Source organism: Channa argus, chromosome 1, assembly GCF_033026475.1.
Source record: "Channa argus isolate prfri chromosome 1, Channa argus male v1.0, whole genome shotgun sequence".
Lineage (NCBI taxonomy): Eukaryota > Metazoa > Chordata > Actinopteri > Anabantiformes > Channidae > Channa > Channa argus.
Genome location: NC_090197.1, coordinates 51,632,403 through 51,655,916, shown reverse-complemented (window position 1 = coordinate 51,655,916; position 23,514 = coordinate 51,632,403). Strand labels below are relative to the sequence as shown.

Here is a 23,514-nt window from a genome sequence, read left to right as displayed (position 1 = left end):
TCATTCAGGATGCTGAAGGTGAGAAGAGAGTTTTTCCTAAAAATGGCTTTTTTCTCAGTTGTATCATATGAGCATTTATGGGAACATGTCCATTTGTAAATACCACTAGTGGAGGACATATTTAATGACTCCACTCACTGTAAGATATGTTTATTTATTTGTTTGCAGAAATGCTCCAAGGTCAGTTATTGTCTAACAGCAGATCATCCCACACTGTAGTGACCCAGATTCACTTCATGCTCACAGGTGCTTATCAAAGTGCTGAAAAGGGAAAAACACATCCTGGAGACACTTGATGTGTCTAAGACCAGAAATTGTCATTTTTAACATTAATAACACAAAACAGATATAATTGATTTCCAGTCAGTTGAGAGACTTTACTGATTATAAAAACACATTTATTATCAGCTATTTATCTGTTAATAATATAAAGATAATGAGAAACTGTCTATTGTTGCTAAAAACCAGGAGTTCAGAGAGAAACATTACACTGTAGCGTCCAGTCAGAAATTTGAAGCCTTACTGATGGTCTGATAATAGTTTATTTTCTTTATGCTTTTCCTCAAACCAGCGTAAGAGCTTTACAAAGTAAACACAGACAAAACAATAAATTCAAACCATATTAGACCGTTAATACGTCTTATAGCAGTTTCACGTTAAGCTAACATAAAGGCAATTTAGCAACTTAATCAAAACAAATTTCAAATGTCTTACAAATTTATATAAATTATAAAACCAACTTGTTACCACTTTCAACTGGAGCTAAACACAAAAAGACACTATCCGTAACCGTCTCCTTAATGTCTTTAGTCTCATTTTATTTCTCCGTCTGTTACATTTTACCGTCTTCTACCGTTAAGCTTCGTTCTTTTTTATGTTAGCTGTCCTTTCAAAATAAAACACATCCGTCTTACAGGAAGTTATAAAAATAAAAGCAACAAAACAATTCAAAGCTTTGAACTAAGCACATTAGCAGGAGAAAACATTGTAAGGACGTTACTACACTATTTTACTTTAATACTCCATCACTTAAACAAAAATATGAATTTAAGATCTGAAGGAATCAAAAAAGACAAAGTCAAATCCAGGTGGAGGTGGAGGAGATGGTTGAGTGTGGAGCAGAAGGAGTGGAGGAGTCTCAGTGTGTCTGCAGAGACTGTGTAGAAGGACAGAGCAGCAGCAGAGCAGATCCACTGCTGATCCTCTGTCAGATCCAGAGGATCACACAGGGATGATGGTGAACTTGACATTGTGTCTGACAGTGGACCTGTTCTCAGAGCAGTTCAGACTGCAGCACTGAGAGTCACTTCTTCTGATTCCTCTGTCAGTCACTGCTGGATGAAGCTCTCCTCTCCACTCTACCTCCCAGTAACATGGTCCAGTCAGAGCCTCTCTGCACACAACATGCTGCTGCTGCAACTTCTGCATCATCAGGACAAACGTTATCCTGGTCATTTAATGACACTCTTACATCAGACATTAATATGATTTCAGTCCTCTTTGCTGGTCCATTATAGTCGGCTTCCACCTGTTGAGAGAATGAGACCGAACAGAGGAGATCAGTGATGTTTCCAGAGACTCACTTCATCATCTGTCAGTCAGCAGATGGTCTCTACAAAGACCACATGGTTACTAAATGTAACCATGGACTGACTCCAACCCTCTACTGACCTCAGAGTCTCCAGTCTACAGTGTGGACTCTCCACAAGATCAGACAGAAGCTTCACTCGTGAATCCTGCAGGTTGTTGGGGCTCAGGTCCAGTTCTCTCAGATGGGAAGGTTTGGACTTCAGAGCTGAGACCAGAGAATCACAGCTGATATCTGACAAATTGCAGCAACTCAATCTGAATAAAGAATCAAAGATGTAGATCAAATCATTAGTAATCAATCAGATTTGTCCTAATAAATGGTGTTTTCTCAAAAATGTGAAAAACTAAAAACTATTTTACTACCAAACTATTCAGAACAAAAACTATTTGAATCCCAAATTACAGATGATTTCATGAAAACTTTGGAAAATGTTCAGCAGAAATGTGAAACAAAAACAATTTCCACTTCATGGACTGAAACATGGAAAAACAACAGTTTGGTTCTTTAAACATTTTGCAACACAATTAACAAGTTCAACAAACTCACCTCTATGAAAAAATACAACTGCTTTTATATGAACATCAATGATTACAGCTCACTGATATGAATTAAATCCAAAGAATATTGTTTTGTTAAGTTTATTTCAGTTTATTTTTGTGATAAATCTGAATTTAAATTCAAAGATGAACTCAACATTCTTTACAATGTATTGAGAAACATTAGTGAGAAATATGAATATTAATTTGACAGAAAAATGACACATGACTAAAAATAATTAGATGCAACAAAACCCAATATTTGTCTGACATTCCCCAAAATGTATTGATCATCTTTGGATCATCCAGGACTCTGCAGCCAAAGGTCTCATCCAATCTAAAACATGTGAACACGTTACTTCATCATGTTCAGTTGGAAATTCTTTTGGAAGTATTCAAAGCTCTGCATGGCCTTGCTCCTGCATAACTGGCCAATTTGAGCCTTTATGATGTTGCCTCCCTCATGCTGTGATCTACTTCAGCTGCTGAAGTTCAACTCAGAACCAGAACTGAGACTCTGGACTGAACTTCCCTTTCACATTCACCAACACAGTTTCATTGCAGAGTTAAACATGTGTCTCTTTAAGGTTGCAGATCCATTATAATGCAGCTTTTCACTGACTGTAAATTGATTTTAATAAGGATTTTATTGCTGTTCTAAACAGAGTTTGATTTTATTACTTTTATATTTAAAAAAAAAAGTTTTTTAGTATTTGGTTTAGTTTGGTATTATTGTCTTAAATACATGTAGGTTTATTATTAATACATTTACCTGAAACTGAAGAAAATATTTTTAGTCTGTTGATATAAGAAACATTTAACTTCAGTGTAATTGATTCATTAATGACAGTTGGGGACAAAACACATAAAATCTCCAACAGTATCAGTCAGTGAACTGACCTCAGAGTCTCCAGTCTACAGTGTGGACTCTCCAGAAAACCACACAGCAGCTTCACTCCTGAATCCTGGAGGTTGTTGAAGCTCAGGTCCAGTTCTCTCAGATGGGAGGGGTTGGACTTCAGAGCTGAGACCAGAGAATCACAGCTGATCTCTGACAAACTGCAGCTTATCAATCTGTATAAAGAATAAAAGATGTAAATTTAGAAACAAAGTTCCTGTTTGAAACCATCAAACACTGGACAGAGACAGAGAGGAGGAACTTTGTCCTCACACATTTGAAATGTCTCTAAGGTGGATCTCACAGCACAGCTGCTGTCATTCACCTGGATTTGGCTTCATGTGATCAGACAATGTAGTGATTGGAAAAAGATCCAGTTTGTCTGCAGCAACACGTTGGTTGTCCTCAACACACATTTGTCCTCCCTGCTCTCTCATGTGTCTCTCACATGTCTTCACACATGCAAAATATTTCCCATATGATGTAAAGCTGTCAATCATCTCCTGTTGCACTTGATAGTAGCTGTGGAATGTTTGGAGGATTTCTTTCCTTTTCTCTGCACCTTCCAATCCCACTCTGCTGCTCCTCTCTACATTTATTCCACTCAAATCAAACAGGATCAACTGTCTCTGCTTCTTGACACAGTTGGCAGTTGGATGCTTCTTCATTAGCTTCAGTCAACTATTTAGTGCTGTGTGTCCTGTTCTTAACCTGCTGATTCTTCTCTCCTCCTTCTATTTGCTCCAAGATGATTCTCTGTTGCTGCTTTATACAAGTGTCTTCAATTCTAAGTCTGACAATCAACTGTCATTTTCACATTTTTATATCAGATTTTTCTACTTTCAAATCAGAGTCGACACTTTCAAAACTTACTTTCAACCACTGAACAGTTTGAATGTGATTTGACCTCAGAAACATGAACCTGTCTGTAGTTTAGTGTCACCACAACTTTCACATCATATTAATCTCAGCACACAACTAAAAAATGGAATCTGACCTCAGAGTCTCCAGTCTACAATGTAGACTCTCCAGAAAACCACACAGCAGCTTCACTCCTGAATCCTGCAGGTTGTTGTCATTCAGGTCCAGTTGTCTCAGATGGGAGGGGTTGGACTTCAGAGCTGAGACCAGAGAATCACAGCTGATCTCTGACAAACTGCAGCTTATCAATCTGTATAAAGAATCAAAGATGTAAATTTAGAAACAAAGTTCCTGTTTGAACCATCAATGTTTCATCATCTGATCAGAGCTGAGATCAGGATTTTCTCTCAGGATTCTTCAATAACATATTTCTGTCTGTCTTCTTCATTTGGACAGTTCATGTTGTCTTTGTGAAGACAGAAGCAACAATCTAATCATTAGTGAAATGTTAGTGTCTAAACTCTGCTAAACACAAACTTCAACCTCTTGTCTGCTCTTAATGATCAAACCTTCAAACTAAGGTTTTTCTGTGTCTGTCTTCAAACACTGGACAGAGACAGACAGGAGGAACTTTGTCCTCACACATTTGAAATGTCTCTAAGGTGGATCTCACAGCACAGCTGCTGTCATTCACCTGGATTTGGCTTCATGTGATCAGACAATGTAGTGATTGGAAAAAGATCCAGTTTGTCTGCAGCAACACGTTGGTTGTCCTCAACACACATTTGTCCTCCCTGCTCTCTCATGTGTCTCTCACATGTCTTCACACATGCAAACTATTTCCCATATGATGTAAAGCTGTCAATCATCTCCTGTTGCACTTGATAGTAGTTGTGGAATGTTTGGAGGATTTCTTTCCTTTTCTCTGCACCTTCCAATCCCACTCTGCTGCTCCTCTCTACATTTATTCCACTCAAATCAAACAGGATCAACTGTCTCTGCTTCTTGACACAGTTGGCAGTTGGATGCTTCTTCATTAGCTTCAGTCAACTATTTAGTGCTGTGTGTCCTGTTCTTAACCTGCTGATTCTTCTCTCCTCCTTCTATTTGCTCCAAGCTGATTCTCTGTTGCTGCTTTATACAAGTGTCTTCAATTCTAAGTCTGACAATCAAATGTAATTTTCACATTTTCACATCTGATTTTTCGACACTTTCAAAACTTCCTTTTTACCACTGAACAGTTTGAATGTGATTTGACCTCAGAAACATGAACCTGTCTGTAGTTTAGTGTCACCACAACTTTCACATCATATTAATCTCAGCACACAACTAAAAAATGGTGTCTGACCTCAGAGTCTCCAGTCTACAGTGTGGACTCTCCAGAAAACCACACAGCAGCTTCAGTTCTGAATCCTGCAGGTTGTTGACACTCAGATCCAGTTCTCTCAGATGGGAGGGGTTGGACTTCAGAGCTGAGACCAGAGAATCACAGTGGATCTCTGACAAACTGCATTTCCTCAATCTGAATAAAGAATCAAAGATGTAGATCAAATCAATAGTAATTAATCAGATATGTCCTAATCAATGGTGTTAGAGTGACTTTGTCCTTGTGTTTACATTTACATTTACATTTAGTCATTTAGCAGACGATTTTATCCAAAGCGACTTACAAGTGAGGTACAAGGCAGCAAAAATCTAAGTCAAGGAGAAAACATCAAAACAAAGTCTTATCACAAAAGTGTTCACAGTTCATGAGATGCAAGTGCGAGAAAGAGCAGAAAGAATTTTTTTTTTTTTAAGAGATTTAAGTGCATAGGAAGACGCGCAAGAGTTCTGTTTTCAGCAGTTTTTTGAATATTGGGAGAGATTCAGCTGAGCGTGCAGAGTTTGGTAGCTCGTTCCACCATCGTGGGATCATTCTGTGCGGTGCTGGGACCACCAGACGTCGTTCGTTGGCAGATCGCAGCGGGCGGGAAGGATTGTAGATTTGAATGAGTGGTTTGAGGTAAGTGGGAGCTGTCGAGTTAACCACCCTGTGAGCAAGAGACCGAGCTTTGAACCTCATGCGAGCAGCAACAGGAAGCCAGTGTAGAGATCTAAAAAGTGGTGTGACATGGGTCTTTTTTGACTGATTAAAAATGAGGTGAGCTGCTGCATTTTGGATCATCTGCAAGGGTTTGATTGTGGATATCGGTAACCCCATCAACAAAGGGTTGCAGTAATCGAGACGAGATGTGACCAGCGCCTGTACAATGAGTTGGGTTGTATATTCCGTGATGTAGGGTCTGATCTTCCTGATGTTGTAGAGAGAAAATCTGCTGCCCTAGAGACTGAGGAGATGTGGTCCTTAAAGCTCAGTTGGTCGTCGATGATGACCCCCAGATTTTTGACCGATTTAGTGGGGACAATCACTGTAGATCCAATCTTGATGCTGATATTGTGTTGCATCGAAGGTCTGGCTGGGAAGACAAGGACTTCGGTCTTGGAGAGGTTGAGCTGAAGGTGTCTCTCACTCATCCAAGCTGAGATGTCTGAGAGACAGGCAGAAATGCGCGATGAGACAGTGGAGTCTTCCGGTGGAAAGGACAGGAAGAGCTGTGTGTCATCAGCGTAGCAGTGATAGGAAAGACCATGTGAGTGAATGATGGCCCCTAGGGATGAAGTATAGATAGAAAAGAGGAGAGGACCAAGAACTGAGCCCTGCGGCACACCGGTAGACAGGCTATGAGAGTTAGAAAGATGCCTCCGCCAGGATACCTTGAAGGTTCGTCCCGATAGGTAAGAACGAAGCCAGACTAGAGCTGATCCAGAGATGCCCAAGTCGGAGAGTGTAGACAAGAGGATCTGATGGTTCACAGTGTCAAAGGCTGATGATAGATCAAGTAGAATTAAGACAGATGATTGACCTGTGGCTTTTGCAGCTCGAAGATATTCCACAACAGTCAGGAGTGCCGTTTCTGTGGAGTGACCCCTCTTGAAACCAGACTGTTTGACATCGAGGAGGTTGTTCTTGGAAAGGAAGTCTGAGAGTTGGTTGAAGACTGCTCGTTCAATTGTCTTGGCCAGAAAAGGAAGGAGGGAGACAGGTCTGTAGTTCTCCACTACAGAGGGATCAAGAGAAGGCTTCTTGAGCAGTGGGGTAATCAAGGCCTGCTTGAAAGAGGTTGGAAAAGTCCCTGTTTTGAGAGATGTGTTGATGACTTGTGTAATAGCTGGCATTAGTGCAGGTGCAACTGCTTGAAGAAGAGTGGAAGGGATTGGATCCAGAGTGCAGGTGGTCTGATGATTAGAGAGGAGGAGGGTGGATACGTCATCCTCAGTCAGAATTGCAAATGATGGGAGCAATGCAGTGTTGGAAGAGGTTAGATGGATGTCATCATCTGGTGGAGAGAACTGTGAGCTGATGGCTGCCACCTTATTGGTAAAAAAGTCAAGGCAAAGTTGTCAGCAGTGAGAGAGGTAGATGGCGGAGGTGAAGGTGGGTAGATGAGTGATTTGAAAGTGGAGAACAGCTTTCTGGTGTCCGAGGTGTTGCTGAGCTTCTCCTGGTAGTAATTGATCTTAGCCCTGGTGACACTGTGAGAAAAAGGTCCAAGCAGATTCTGATAATCAGCAAGGGCAGATGGAGTGTTGGATTTGCGCCACTTCCTCTCAGCACTCCTGAGCGTGGTGCATTGTTCACGGATCCCGTCAGTGAGCCACGGATTAGAAGGTGAGAGCCGAGCGGACTCGTCTGTGTCTGTGACTGCATCTGAATCGCGGATGGAGAGGTCCTGGCAGAGACCAGCGAGGAGAATCGATCCGGGTTGAGAGACCTGAGGTTGCGCCAGAATGTTACAAGTGTGGGGGGAGATTGCGAAGGTCTAGGGATAAAGACTGTGAGTTGAATGAAGAAATGATCCGATACATGCAGAGGAGTGACCAAGATGTTGTCTGTGGTGCAGTTCCGGGTGAGGATGAGGTTGTTGCCAGCTTTGTGGGTCGGAGGAGTGGAGACCAGACTCAGGTCAAATGTGTTTAGAAGAGCAAACACATCAGCAGCATGTGGTTTGTCCAGGTGAATGTTCAGGTCTCCCATGACGATGAGAGGAGTGGCATCTTCCGGGAAGTGGGACAGCAACATGTCCAGTTCACCGCAGAAGTTCCCCAGCTGGCCCGGTGGTCGGTATATCACAGTCACCTGGACTGCAATCGGTGCTGTGATCCTAACTGCATGATATTCCAGAGAACACAGATTGCTGAGTGGTGCTGTCGAGGAAAACTTCCAGGTGTCATTGATGAGAAGTCCAGTCCCACCCCCCGGCCTGATGAGCGAGGAGTGTGAGAGAATGAAAAATTGGCGGAGAGTAAGTGCAAGCAGGTGAACAGCTGACTGTGTAGCAAAAGCTGGAATGAAGTCGGCCTTGTTCACTGCAGACTGGCAGTTCCACAGGGCAAGAGAAAAAAAGGCTGGTGACAAAGTGGTCTGGGTGAGAGTGCGCAGGTGAGAAACATGTCTTCCCCTAGTAGGACGCCATGTCCTGCGTCTGCGGAGGAGAACAGGGATCTGCTGAAAACACATAGTATAACAAAGAAAAAGGCTTTCTGGAGTAGAAAGGATTAATGTGAAGCAAAGTAGAGAAAAGAAGTAGAAGAAGTTTGAAATAAACTACCTAGTGTCGTCGCTCGGTATACTCGCTTGTGTTATTGTGGATCATCAGAATGTCAGACTTCTACAGACATCATCCAAATGTCAGCACAACATTCATACACCTATTCATGTCAGCACTGATTCAGAACATGACATTTATAACATATTATAAAATCAGACATGTTTATTCAAAAGACTGAATCTTGAAAGTTTTCTTTAGAATTTCATAAATGACCAGTATTGTGAAATAAATGACCACACTGAGTTCAGCTTCCTCTGAAAGTCAGATGGATGTTCTCTTCTCTGATCCTAAATGGAACCTAGCACCTTTCTATACAAACATGTCTGCAGGGTCAGATTTCTGCTCCTGGTTACTGGTTGTGTCTCTACACAAAGTGACATCATTGTCTGACAGGAAGCATCATGCACAGGTTGATGGAGATAAATCAGACACCACTAAAGATATGAAGAGTTCATTTGCATATTTTTGGAGGGATTTGACCTGAGGAAATATCAAACTGATGTTTATTAAATTAATTTCTTTGTTTTTGATTTCAACAGTAGATAAGTATGCTACTGACTTTCCAGACTCTCTTCAATTTTAGTTATTAAATATCTTTTAACATAAACCAGCAACTAAATTGTGAAACATTACAACAAAATCCACCTTTAACTGGTTCATTGCAAGGTCAAACCGATCAAACCACCAAAATCCTGATCATGTCCTCAGCAGTAGAATTTAAAGAGCTGCTACAAAGGTTCACTGTAGCTCTGATTCATACTGAGACGACATTCAGCCTTTGGTTTTTCTCAACAACACTAACAAAACTATTTGACAGTTATTTCTAGAAAAGTTGGGACTTTTTCCAAACTGCAATTAAAAACTCCAATCTGTGATTTGTTCATTCACTTGAACTTTGGTTTATCTGACAAAAGGACAAAGAAAAGATTTTTCACTGTATTTTGTAAATTGAAGCTCATTGAGAAAAGACAAAATAAGAGTGAAAAGTGAAGAAAAGTCAGATGGTTGTGGATGATTCCAGAATGAGGAGCTTCATTGGTAACAGGTGAGGGGATCAGGATTGGCTCAAAGGCTCAGTCTCTACAATCAAACATGGCTCGTGGCTCAGCACTTTGACAATTCTGTCATCAAGTTGAAAGAAGAAGTTTGCAAAGAACTGAGCTCTTTCACCATCTCCACAACATCACAGTGGGAAAAGATTCAGTGCATAAAGGCCACAGGCAGAAACCACTGTTGAATGTGTGGAACCTTCCAGCTGTCAGGCAGACAAATGTCAGAGAAAGAAAGTTTCATCTTCACACTTTTCACTCTTTAACACTTGAGAAAAACTCGGCTTTCCTTAAGTTCATGGTCCACTACTAGTGCAGACAAGGTACTAGTCCAAGGCCCAATCAGACTGTCAGCCTGTTCCTCCTCAGCACCACTTTCCTTCAAGTACAGTCTGCAAACATGGAGACATCTCCCATCAGCCAGTCTGGACTTATTTCACTTCTCTATGTGGACTCAACTTAAAGTCCCACATAGTGTTGAGGGATTTGACCTGAGGAAATGGTTTTCACATTTGTGCTCAGACAAACGTAGAAACTAATGAACCAAACGAAACCTGAACATTCACTTATGGATTTAAGATGGAAAACTGACCTCAGAGTCTCCAGGAGACAGTTTGGATTCTTCAGTCCAGAACAAATCAGCTTCACTCCTGAATCCTGTAGGTCCCAGTTTCCACTCAGGTCCAGTTCTCTCATATGGGAGGGGCTGGACTTCAGAGCTGAGGCCACAACTTCACAGTGAGTCTCTGAGAGTCCACAGCCAGAAAGTCTGTGATCGGAGATAATGAGAAATAATATTAATATTTAATTTTTAAGTATAATTTTAGATCTACTATAAAGTTTATATTTTCTCTAATTTGATCACAAAGCAGAATGAGATGGAAGCAGTAGCTAAATGGTCTGAACTTATCTTCTATAAACACACACACACACACACACACACACACAGTCACCCAGGTCCATAAGTATTTGAACAGGGACACAGATTTCATGGTTCTGGCACTTTGTCCCACCACAGTGGATTTGAAGTGAAACCATCAAAATGTGCTTAAAGTGGAGACTGTCAGCTTTCATTTAAGGCTTTGCTCCAAAACATTAGATGAACAGTGGAGGAACTACACACACTTTTATTCACAGACCCCCAATTTTAGTGGCTCACAAATATTAAGAACAAGTTCAACTGTCTGTTTTAATATTTGTTCCAAATCTTTCCGAGTCAAAAACTCGCTGAAGTCTGGAACCATGAACATCACAAGATGCCGGGTTTCTTCCCTGGTGATGCTCTGCCAGACCTTTACTGCAGCTCTCTTCACTTCAGCTTGGTTTTGGGGGCTTTGCCTTCAGTTTGGCCTTCAGCAGGTCAAATCCAAGTTTAACTGGATTCAGGTCAGATGACTGACTTGGCCATTGAACAACATTCAACTGTGGAGCCTTGAAAAAGTCTTGGGTGTCTTTCACAGTGTGCTTTGAGTCACTGTCCATCTACACTGTGAAACTCTGAGCTTTTAGCTCAATGTGAGCAGATAATAAAGCCCTAAACACGTGAGAATTCATCCTGCTGCATCATCAGTACAAACCAGAGAAAGAGTTCCTTTCCAACAGTTCTACAAACACCATTTCTTCATCAAGTGACAACAGATTCTGATCTGTTCCTTTAATGAATCAGCCGACACTTCCAACATGTGCTCAGTTGATCCAAATAAAGTCCATCTGTAAATCTGATCCAACATTTTCTACCACACAACACAGCATCATGTCAGCAGCCTGCAGCCCAGCTCCTCATGACCAGTTAACGTCCACCATGATCCCAGGTTAGAACAGTCTTATCTCAGTAAGCTGTGTGACAATTTACCACTGGTTCTGTTTCTCTAGTGCTTTTATACAAGTTATTATTCATTTTGCAAACAAAAGCTGCTGCTAAAGTTAAATATGTTAAATATGTTGCTGCCAGTTTGTCTGAAGGAAAAGTTGAAAATACACATCTTATTTGATAAATGGTTGTAGTTTTTTAAACATGTGAAGGAGACGTTTGTCTTTTACCACAATGCAGCTGTGAATTTGGTTTTTCCTTGAAAAATCAGTTTGTGTAACAGTTTAAATTATTTTGTCACTGTACAACAAGGACTGTAGTTGTGCTAAAGTGTCTCCATTAGTGCTGAGCTGAGCTGCTGCTGCCACCAAGAAGACTGAGGCTGAGTGTGTATATATATAAAACATGATACCATCAAATGAAAGATGAAATGCTGAACCTTCTTCTGTGATCTTTTCATCTTAAACCAAAATATCTTTAGTTTACAGATCAGATCAATATGACTTGTTGTTCCAACATCTATTTATGTGTGTTAAGTGTGATTGATCACATCTGGACTTACTGAGCCTTTCTGCAGTTCCTCACAGCTGGGATCAGTCTCTGTCGTCCCTCCTCTGATGTGTTGTACTTCTTCAGGTCCAACTCATCCAGAACCTCCTCTGACAGCTGCAGCATGTAGGCCAGCGCTGAGCAGTGGATCACAGAGAGTTCCTTCTCTGATCTGTTCTCTGACTTCAAGAACTCTTGGATCTCCTGATGTACTGAGTGGTCCTTCATCTCCATCAGACAGTGGAATATGTTGATGCTTCTGTCAGGAGAGATTTTATAACTGTTCATCTCTTTCAGGTTGCTGATGACTCTCTGGAGGATTTCTGGACTGTTCTCTGTCTGACCCAGCAGACCTCCTAGGAGTCTCTGGTTGGTCTCCAGATAGAGGCCATGAAGGAAGCGGACAAACAGGTCCAGGTGACCATTTTGACTTTGGAGGGATTTCTGCATGGCTGAATTCAGGAAAACCTCAAGAGATGGGTTTTGAGTTGAGTATTTCTTCCCCAGGAAGTCCTCCAGTACCTCTGTCTCCCTGTTGGTGTAACAGTGGAAGAAGTAAACTGCAGCCAGAAACTCCTGAATGCTCAGATGAACAAAGCAGTAGACTGTTTTCTGGAAGATCACACTCTCTCTTTTGAAGATCTCTGTACAAACTCCTGAGTACACCAAGGCCTCTGTGACATCAAGACCACACTGCTCCAGGTCGTCTTGGTAGAACATGATGTTTCCTTTCTTCAGATGTTCAAACGCCAGCCTCCCCAGCTTCACAAGAACGTCCCTGTCAGCCTCCGTCAGCTCCTGTGGACTGGTCTCATGTCCCTCATCATACTTGTTCTTCTTCCTCTTGGTCTGAACCAGTAGGAAGTGTGAGTACATGTCAGTCAGGGTCTTGGGCAGCTCTCCTCTCTGCTCTGTAGTCAAAATGTGAAGACTGGGATGTGACACATGACGTGGAGGCTCCTGGATGTCTTGATGTTGGAGATGATTCTGCTGGACAGCTCTTCATCACTGAACCTCCTCCTGAAGTACTCCTCCTTCTGGGCATCAGTGAAGCCTCGTACTTCTGTTACCCTGTCGACACATGTAGGAGGGATCTGATTGGCTGCTGCAGGTCTGGAAGTTATCCAGACCAGAGCCGAGGGAAGCAGATTCCCCTTGATGAGGTTTGTCAACAGCACGTCGACTGATGACTTCTGTGTGACATCAGACACAACCTCACTGTTGTTGAAATCCAGTGAACGTCTGCTTTCATCCAGGCCGTCAAAGATGAACAAAAGTTTACAGACAGCCAGCTGCTCTGCTGTGACCTTCTGTAATGTTGGATGGAAAACATGGAGCAGCGTGAGAAGACTGTACTGCTCATCTTTGATCAAGTTCAGCTCCCTGAATGAAAGCAGAACCAGCACACTGACATCTTGGTTTTCCAAGCCCTCTGCCCAGTCCAGACTGAACTTCTGCACCGAGAAGGTTTTTCCAACACCAGCGACACCGTTGGTCAGAACCACTCTGATGTGTCTCTGTTGCTCAGGTAAGACTTTAAAGATGTCGTGGACCTTGATTGGAGTGACATGGACGGTCTTCATCTTGGAAGCTGTCTCAAGCTGCCTCACCTCATGTTGGGTATTAACCTCTTCACTCTGTCCCTCTGTGATGTAGAGCTCAGTGTAGATCCTGTTGAGGAGGGTTCCACTTCCTGTTTCATCACTTCCTTCAGTCACACATTCACATCTCCTCCTCAGACTGATCTTATGTTCATCTAAAACCTCCTGCAGACCAACATCTGCTGAAAGATCAGAAACTACCAATGAAGAAAACACAAAGATGTTTAAGAATTTGTGATTATTATAATATTTAACACAAATGAATGATAATAACAAAATAAATGTTAATGCTGTATAATACGACAAATGTCTGTGTATAAAACAACAAGTCTTGTTTTCAGAAACATCAGCAGACAGATGTTCAGTCTTACTTTGTACAGAGCTGCTCTGACTGTCTGTCTGCAGTCCAGGTCTTGTTCTGGATCTTTCTCCAAACTGATTTTTCTTCTCTCTGTGAAAACATTTCTTTATAACTAACTAATCAGTAGATTTCTGTTTTTTTCTTTTTTTACTACAGAAACACCATCAGTAATTTGTGGAAATAAAACCCAGACTAAGATCCATCTTAGTCTGAACCAGTATCTGCACTAATAGTTCTGCATCATGAATATAAATTATCCTCAGTGAATCATCTTCATCAGGTCAGTTTAAAGTAGAAACTGTCTCTTACTTTGTGTCTGAGGGTCCAGGTTCAGGACTGAAGTCTGGAGGACAATCATTGGACCAGTCACTCTTCATAGACAGATGACTGGATGCTGAAGACTCTGGTTTCTGTCTGTGGAAACAAAATTGTTTTTATCAATAACACTTGTAATAAACAGACATAAACACAAGACATTATCAGAGCTTTAGAATATAAAACGATTATGTGTTTTTCTCCATCAATAACCTGTTTTCAGAAAAGTTGAGATGTTGTAAAACGTAAATACAATCACGACGAAATAATTTCCAAATAATTTAAAACCTATATTTGTGAAGGCAGCAGTGGTGGAGCGGTTAATGCTGTTGCTTCACAGCTAGAAGGTCCTTGGATCAAATCCCTGACCAGCTGCAGTCTCTCTGTGTGGAGTTTGCATGTTGTCCCTGTTTTTGTGCGAGTTTCCTCCCACAGTCCAAAGACATGCATGTTAGGGAAATTGTCCCTAGGTGTCTGTCTGTGTATGTCTCTCTGTATTGGCCCTGAGACAGACTGGAGACCTGTCCAGGGTGGATAAGTGGTTGCAGATAATGGATGGATGCTAATTGTGAATTTGACACCAAAAACCTAAAGACGCGTCTCTTTGTTTGTCCTACATGTGTCATGTTCTTTTATGTGACTGTCACAGGTTTGTCTTCACAGTTCACTTTGTTACATGTGACAGTGGTTTACAGCTCACACACTGCACTGAATCTGCACAGTCAACGGCTCAAACACAGATAAACATTTTGATTATCACAGTTTAATTAGGTCATAACTTTTTTTTAAACAGGGACTGAAAGTTAACTTGCTATAAAACTCTATATACACAGCATCAGTTACTTAATAAACTAATAATATATCATAAATACACAGTAACTTACACCTCAAACTGTGGGAAATTTATTTTCCAGTAAAGTTTATTCTGTGTCCACAGACAATGTCAAACACGACTTACCTCCTACAGCCCAACATGAGACTAAACTAGATTCTCTGACAGTGAAATAATAAATAATAATACAAAACTTACGATGTGTTACCCATGTTCCTCCATCCACAGCATCAATCAGTCTTCTGGTTGAACGTGTTCAGAATAAAAGCACTTCCTCTATTAAGTTCATTTACTTTATCTAAATACAAAAGTGGAAAAGTTCTGTTAGACATTTAACGATAAATTGTCGATCATCTTAACGTCTACAACCACACAACAAACAGGTAAATAGACTCACTGATCAGTTTCACCAGGTAAATGAAGTCCTACTGTAGCATACAGTGTCTTTATGAAGATCAGTTTCAGTTTTTGATGATAATTCTCAAAAATGCTTTAATTTAATTCCATCTTAATTATAGGGAACATAATTAAAGGTGGTTATATTCTGAGGTTTTCCTAATATTAGACTAAAAATAGAGACACATCTGAAACTCAAACAGAATGGAACCATAATTAAAGATGGAAAAACAGAAGAGCTAAGAGATTTTTGATTACTTTTAAAGTATTTGAATTTTTGTTTAGTTTGTACTGTGATTCTCCTTTTTCTGCTGAGTTTTAATTTGCATTAGTTGGAGCCTTGTTGATTTATTCAGCACTTTGCAAAAACCCTGTGAATTTAATTAAAAGTAAGAATAACAAAAACTGTGGCCCAAGTTAAAGTTTTCCATTTACATTTTTTTGATTTGAATAAAAGTACAATAATATTGTAGCAGTATTAAGAGTTGCAGTAGTGCAGTAATATTGATGTGTTGCAGTATTATACCAAAACTGATACAAGTAAAGTCCAGAAGTATTGTACTTTAAGCAGTGAGAGTAGACGTGGTCACTTCAGATGCTGGAGACTATTCAGCAGTGATCAAGCAGCAAATCACGAACATAAGCAGGAGTCTGATCATCAGAAAACAAATCAGTCCTAAAATTTACAGGTCAAAACGACCCCAAAACGTGGGTTTGGGGATGTTGTACGAAGACACAACTGTCACATCCTCTGAGTTCAACTCCAGAATCTTGTGTGTTGTTGTTCAGGCAATAAAAAAACACTTTGGTTAAAGTTAGAGAAGGACAGTGGTTAAAGGCTAATGAACAAATTGTGAATAAAAGGTAAAATTGTTCTCTTGTAAAGTGGAAAACAACATGTCTCTAACTTTGACCAAGTGCTGACAGAGTGTAATTTTATTAACACTATAATCACAAAAACCTCAAATATACAAAATACAAAAATACAAAAAACACTGTGGAAAACTTTACAGATACAGTTTGGTGCTCTGACAGGACTTTGCTTTGATGTTTTCTCCTTGACTTAGATTTTTGCTGCCTTGTACCTCACTTGTAAGTCGCTTTGGACAAAAGCGTCTGACAAATGACTAAATGTAAATGTAAATGTAAATGGTGCAAACATGTCTTTCCTGTGTGTGTTGTGTCCTCTACTGTCCACAAGGACAAACTGACTCACCCTGTCTCAGTCTTCACTTTTCCTCCTTCTGCTCTATTCAATGTAAACAGAGGCTGAACTCACAGACTCAACACCTTCAGTGTTTCCCTCCCTGTTCTCATGTACCTGGATCACATGCTTAGTGTAGCTCCGTCCCCTCCCCACTTACACCTGTGTGTGTTTATGAGCGTCTGTCTTAGTTTGAACAGGTTGAACTAAAGATGTTAATCAGCAGAAATGTGCTTGTTCATTTTCAGCAGCTTGTCTGTTCCCTCTTTTCCATCTCACCATCCTGACAAGTTCTCTGTACAGTCACAGCTGCTTTAAATGATTCTTTAGTTCCACACTGAACACTTTGTTTTTAGTGTTGGAGACAGAAACTTCGGCTGCAGACTCACTTACTTTTTTACAAACACTGAAGTTGATCAAACTGTTTGTTCTGCCTTTGAAAAGACAACATGGAAGTTCAAATTAATAGTAAGAGGAAGAAATATATTGTTTAACAATTATAAAAGAAAATCATGATGTTAAATCTTAGTGAATAAAAAAATGTGTTTGATATTTCACCCAGAATGAAGCAATAAACTGTAATAAACTGTACCATCAGATAAGTCATGGGGCAAAGTTCTGTTACTTCTCATAAAATATTTGTGTTAATACTTGTGTACTTTGACCTAAGTGGAAGTTTTACTTTCAGTTTACGATTTCTACAGAGCCACTTAAGAAAAGGTTTCGAGTTCTTCTTCTACCACTGCTGATACCAAACACATGTACAGTAATAAGACTCTGACCTAAAGACCCATGTGGAGATTCAACATCATCAGTAAATGTCAAATCCTGCTCACTTATCAAAGTCCTCTCATCATCACTGTCTCATTATTTATTCTTTCTGGAATAAAAATGAGATTTCACATCTTGTAAGGAGTAAAAATCCCAAATAGTTGCTGATCTATAGACAAAATGACTTTGATGTCCTTCAATGTTCATTCTGTAATTATGATTGTTCAATAAAGCACAAACACTGAGTAGACACATAAAACTAAGAGTAAATCCCACTGGACCTACTGACTGTAAGATCACAAACACAAGTCAGGTTTGAATGTCCTACTTTTCCTCAGTGTCTCTGTACTGATGTTGATTCTGTCTCTACTTTGCAAATGCAAAATGTTAATGTACCAATACACCAACAACATGGAAATGACAGTGGTTATTAAAAAGGAGTTAGTAGAAGTTCTCTTACTTATTCATTTGTAGGTTTTTCACCAGACCAACAAGGCTTCATAGACAGCTGGATCCTGCAGACTGTGCTGTGTCTTCATCTTCCTTCCTCTGGACTTCAGTCAGTCTGAGAGGTAAATGATTAATATGACTGTGAACTGTGGACACAGGGATTATGACCAAGACGTCAGGTTGTAAATACAAAACAGGAGGAGCATGACCTTAGGATCTTCAGTAACTGTCCCACAAACTCTAAAAGAAATCTGGGGTCATCACTGACACCACACTGAACTTTACTGACCACATCTCCTCCATCTCTCAGCAGCAGATTTAGTCTCTACACATCAGAAAGATCAGACCCCACATTTCTGCCTTCCTGAACTCCCTCATCCAGGTCTACAATCCCTCTCTCTAACTGAACAAACAGCATCTGGTGGTTCCTTCCTCACAAAGCAAAAGATCCCAACCTAATTTCTTCAGTGCAGTGGTCCCACGATGGTGGAACAAGCTTCTAAACTCTGCACAAACAGCAAACACTATGTAAACTATGTTACATGAAGGTATAAATTCATGTAAATGTGACAGTGGTGATCACACAGATCAGTAGTTTAAAATGTTCATGACGTCTCATGATTTGAAGATGTTGCTATTGAAATGATTGTGTGCAGATGAGACAGAAACACACTGTTTTCTGTTGGAGTCTCATCTCATTGTGGATGCAGCAGCTCCGCCTGCTGTCCAAAGCTACTAACTAACAGCTGAAGTGTTTAAATCCCATCTCAGACATCCTTCATGTTCACTGCTGTGTGTGTCTTGTTGTTGCTGTCTGACACACACTCATGATCCTGCAGCTACAGCTCACTGAAAAAACACTGCTTAACTTTGAAAAAAGGGACAATGAAGCACATTTAAAACAATGAGTAACAAACAATCACTGAATCTGAGCTCAGTCTGGGTTTATTATCCACAATATTAAAACTGAGGACACCTTCAAACTTCAAACAGAACTTGAACACGTTTGTCTTCGTCTCCTTCTGGTCTGCAAATGTCTCAGTGACTTTCTGGTTAAAGTCCGTCTCAATCACTAGTCTCTGTTCCACTGACAACATGGTCCATGTATTGAGTCTGTCCCCGGTCCTGGTGTTTCTCTGGAAAGTTTGAATTCTTTCCCAGGTAAAGAAGAATCTCTCAGCTTCAGCTGTGCTCATGGTGAGGTGATGAGGATCTTTAGCAGAACTTGTCCTGATCAAACCTGTCCTCCTGCAGCAGGGGGACACTGACAAGGTGGTGTCCCTGGTGTGTCCCAGTCTGGAACCACAGACAGAGTCAGAATATAAAAATGACCATTTCACTTCCATCACAGATCAGTAGTTTTACTAAATATTGTGTTTGCAGCCCCAGTTTGACTCTATGACGTCATAAGATTAGAAAGTCATTTCAAATATGAGCGAACGACAGCTGTTTACTGTGCACGGTGTGTTCATGTTACAGCAGGTTGATGAGTTTCCAACATTTAGATAAAGTTCAGAGCCTCCTGAACAAAGACAATGTCTCAAGCTACATGCTGTGATGATTTTAATATGGAGGCTGATATTTGCTGAATAATTTTCACTAAGGTTCAACTGTCAGTGAACAAAAGTTCCTGTCTGAGGTTTGGATTTATTCCATTTGTCTTTTTACAAACGTGTGTTAGGTCTTGTAGCCCTGGAACTTTGAAAGTCTGAAAAGACCAAGAGCGCTGATCATCCGCGATGTCCCAGTTACCAGTTCTGACTTTCCGTCTTCTGGTTTTAAATTACTGACTTTAATTTTGTCCGGTGGACGGACGTGACTCAGCTAATGCTAAACTGAAACCAAACGCTCTCCGTTGTAACCTTGATCCATGACGTCATGACGTTGGGGAAGGTGAGCTGGATGGAGGCTGAAGAGAGGAGGAAGAGGAGGAAGAGGAGGAGGACGACTGGTGTCTGAGGACATGAAGTCTTTTTCTCACAGCATCCAGAGAGGATTTGGTGGCTGGGAGGAAACAAAGAATCATGACAGAGATGAAAAGACATGAGACATGTCCACAGACAGTTTTTACTCAATAATTCTGGCATAACTGAGAGTTTTTTTGTACATTTTTAAACTATTTTTCCAGGCTAAATGAGATTCTTCTAAATTTCTGGAACGCCACTTCCTTTTCTAACTTTCGTGTTGCTTGTTTTAAGCTGCGTGTTTGTGAACTATACCATGGAGATCACCTCTTCCTGTTTACTGCCTTCTTTTTCAGAGGGGCAACACTATCGAGTATTGTACGTAGTGAGGCTGCGGAATTGTCAACTTAAGCATCTGCTATAGTGGAATTTTTCCCTAACTGCTGTATAGTCCGTTATTGTAAATTCAAATGTTATTAGAAAATGGTCAGACAGAAGAGAGTTGTGCGGAAATATTGTTAAATTATCCATTTTAATTCCATATGTAAGAACACGGTCTAGCCTCTTAAGACCCAAGCTCTAATTTAATATGCATTTTTTATTTCTCTTTGCTATTTGGGCTTATTGGAACTTCATAAGTATAAAAACTCAAGGAACTGCATAATTCTGTTCTTTAATGTACCAGATATTGTAGCTATGTAGTATCATAGCATTAGAGCAATCTGAAATAATTTTCATCAAATCTTTATCTATGTACTGTTCAAAATAGTTCAGTGTAAGTGTCCATATACGTGGCCAAGAGGTCTCAGTTAAGTAGAATTAACTACTATGGAAATATAACCCAAAATGTGATGTACACGCATGTGGACGCCAGATCCTAAGGGGTCAATAAAAGGGTTTGACTAAAACAGTGACTGGGTTTATTTACATTAAATCTAATAATGAATTAAACACAATGCTCAGGCAGATACTGTCAGATCATCAAATCATCAACAGGTGTGTTGGTGATTTGTTCTGGCTTTGAAAGTTGTTATTGATTTAACCTCATGTCTGACTCTTTATCTTCACTCTAAACACTGATCTGAGATGTTCAGCAGCCGATTTATGATGATGTCAGTGTCATATTTGACTTGTTCATTTCACCATCATCCAGTCTGTGTGACGTCCTGTGTTTGATAGAATCCATATTCTACATGTTCACATATCTTCAGTCAGGTTTGTCTTTTCTTGTGTAAATGCAGTTTGTCAAGGGTTGGGATTATTTTCCACTCCATCAAGACTCACATTAAGAGCTAATTAGCAATTAGTTTGCACTGGTGTCACTGCTGCTCTGCTCCAGCTGGAGGCGCTGTAGGAGCAACAAGCAGCTCCGGTTGCTGAAGCTTTTTGTGGAAAGAAGCAGATGCAGACAGAGAGAAGAAGCTGCTGTATGACGATGAAACAGGACGTTTGACCGTGTGTGTTGTCCCACAGTATAAAGAGAAGAAAAAGACTGGGTCCCGCTGTGTCCTCAGGCTGCGCTACAGCGTCTATTCACAGGCGCGATCCCACTACTGAGCGGCACGGAGGCTTTGACCTGCTCCGTTTCCGACCTGGGCCGGTGCACCCCTCCTTAGACGACCTGGTGGTCCCGGGCTCCCCCAGGAGCACCATATCGATACCGAACTTAGTGCGGACACCCGCTCGACACAGTCCGCTGCAGCTCAGAGCTCCTGAGCTCCAACGATCCTCCAGCCTCAGCCTCCCAGTAGCTTGGATTACAGGCGCGTGCCACCGCACCCGGCTACCGACGCCGTCCTTCATGGAGGGTTGGAGTTTTACAAAGCTGACGTCATCAGGTGAACACGTCAAGCTGCAGTGCAGAAAGGTGTAGTAGTATCTGAGCAGTTTCCAAAGTGTTAAATCAGTGTTTGAGTAAAGAGAAAAACTTTATCCCTGTAGTAGAAATGTGGAAGAGTGAAGTGGATCATGAGGATTTTTCTAGTCCAGAAACGTCACAGGGTCTGAGCTCCTGGTTTGACTGAGGCAGTGCCGGAGAAACAAACCTGGATCCTGGTGGTTTGCAAAGAAACACTTATTGCAAACAGGCACAGGTCAAGTTTTTAAGAAGTTACTGAGGCATTTTAACAAATCCCTCATCAACATTATGAAGGAAAGTTTATATTTAAGTATAATATTTCCTGTATTTTGTTGTCATAATATTTCACAGTTTTAAATAGGAGATAAGTGTGAAAATTACACACTTATTCTGTACTCGGTAAGGACAGCAGGGACATACACATGCACAGAGGTTGGTGATCAGTCAAGGACAAACTGGGAACTGTTACCTCAGGGTCCTCAACAGGTAAATCGACTCTATGAAGATTTTATTAAAAAGATTTGGCTTAACAAATTTCATTCTATAAACAAATGTTGTAAAGTGCAAAACCTGCCATCATCTCCTGTGTTAATGACATTTCAGCAGGTACAAATCAGACACGAATGATCATATTTGTCCCCACTGGGTGAAGCTCTGTTCATTCAGGAAGCGTAATTTACCCTTATACCTTTTCAGCACTTTGATAAGCACCTGTGAGCATGAAGTGACTCTGGGTCACTACAGTGTGGGATGATCTGCTGTTAGACAATAACTGACCTTGGAGCAGTTCTGCAAACACTTCAAGACAAAACATGGATATGAGACAGATGTTAATCTCTTAATCAGATCTGAGTCTGAGATGAAGTCAGAGAATTTAAGCCAAAGATTCCTGTCATCATTTCCCCAGAGATGCTCCTGGTTTTCTGTTGGTTTCAGTCTGTCCAGACAAATATCTGCTGCTGTGTTAACTTGAGCTTTTTCGATGTGTTGTACAGTAACTATTTCCAAACTATCTGATGTTTGCCAGCTCATATCTATCTAATGCTGCATTAACTACACAAATACTCTGAGTCCTGAACTACTTCATCAAGTTCTCTTTTGGAGGAACTTCAAGATTCTGCAGTCACATTCTAAATCCTGACAGGACAGAAACAGTCACTGAGATCTGTTTGTGTTGCTCTGATATTTACAGCTCACATGAGATTTAAGAAACCAACTCAATTCTTACAGTGAAATCTTTAAACACAGGAATTCAACTGATTAAGCCCCATAAATTGACATATCTATTGATTAACTTGTGGATCTGTCTGACGTCTACATCAGAAGTAATACGAGTGTTCAGTCATTTAAACTTTGCAAACACACACGGCCCTGATTCTTTGTTACATGTGTATGAATGGAAGTGTCACATTATCCATTTTCCCCAATGTGCACAGATTTAATGTCAGAAGGTGATTTACATTGTACAGCAGGATTCACATGGCCCTGATGTTCCTTATGAACAAAGAGGGGATTCAGTGAAGTCTGAGAAATTGACTGCAGGGTTTTTGTATTGGTCTGATCACAGATGTGCACTGTCTGTCTGTCTGAAGGAGAAACTAAACATTTCTATGATGTTTCATATGCTGCTCCTCTTATATTGTCATTAGCTAAATCAGAAGAAGATAATTGGGAAAATGTTCTTCTGTGCATGAGTGGAAGCAGCTCATGGTTGAGTCTTTTAGTTCTGTTTTGCCTGAGAAGAAAACACACACACACACTCTCTTTATGTAGTGGCAGCAACACGTAGTGATAGAGGTGCGAGCAGAGAGGAGAGGGTTAGGATTGGATGAGCCAGTGATTCTTTCAGATTTCACAGTAAAAGAGCATGAAGCTG

At 40.7% G+C, this 23,514-nt stretch overlaps 2 protein-coding genes across 22 annotated transcripts in view; both read right to left on the bottom strand.

The window, feature by feature from the left end:
* Positions 1-523: 523 nt before the first annotated feature.
* Positions 524-23,514, bottom strand: part of LOC137098559 (NACHT, LRR and PYD domains-containing protein 12-like) — an 89,566-nt gene continuing 66,575 nt past the window's right edge. For 17 of the 18 annotated variants that reach the window (XM_067475063.1, XM_067475054.1, XM_067474993.1 and 14 more), the window contains 5 exons: positions 5,235-5,408; positions 4,023-4,196; positions 3,028-3,201; positions 1,672-1,845; positions 524-1,528 (listed from right to left, as the gene is read on the bottom strand). In XM_067475063.1, coding sequence (XP_067331164.1) covers positions 1,480-1,528; positions 1,672-1,845; positions 3,028-3,201; positions 4,023-4,196; positions 5,235-5,408 — 745 coding nt within the window. In that variant the 3' untranslated portion in view covers positions 524-1,479. The remainder of the gene's footprint in view (positions 1,529-1,671; positions 1,846-3,027; positions 3,202-4,022; positions 4,197-5,234; positions 5,409-23,514) is intronic. The other variant, XM_067474975.1, reaches the window with a different exon arrangement.
* On the bottom strand, positions 12,720-17,996 carry LOC137098847 (protein NLRC3-like). Of its 4 annotated transcripts, none has more exons than XM_067475523.1 (5): positions 17,887-17,996; positions 15,254-15,353; positions 14,218-14,322; positions 13,919-13,998; positions 12,720-13,744 (listed from the first exon to the last, which is right to left on the bottom strand). In XM_067475523.1, the coding sequence occupies exons 2-5, from the start codon at positions 15,265-15,267 to the stop codon at positions 12,864-12,866; spliced, it is 1,080 nt and encodes a 359-aa protein (XP_067331624.1). In that variant the 5' UTR covers positions 15,268-15,353; positions 17,887-17,996; the 3' UTR covers positions 12,720-12,863. The 4 variants fall into 4 exon arrangements, with proteins under 4 accessions (XP_067331624.1, XP_067331616.1, XP_067331633.1 ...); XM_067475515.1 differs by lacking the exon at positions 17,887-17,996 and adding an exon at positions 16,668-16,718; XM_067475532.1 differs by lacking the exon at positions 17,887-17,996 and adding an exon at positions 16,668-16,718 and having other exon boundaries at positions 12,720-13,729.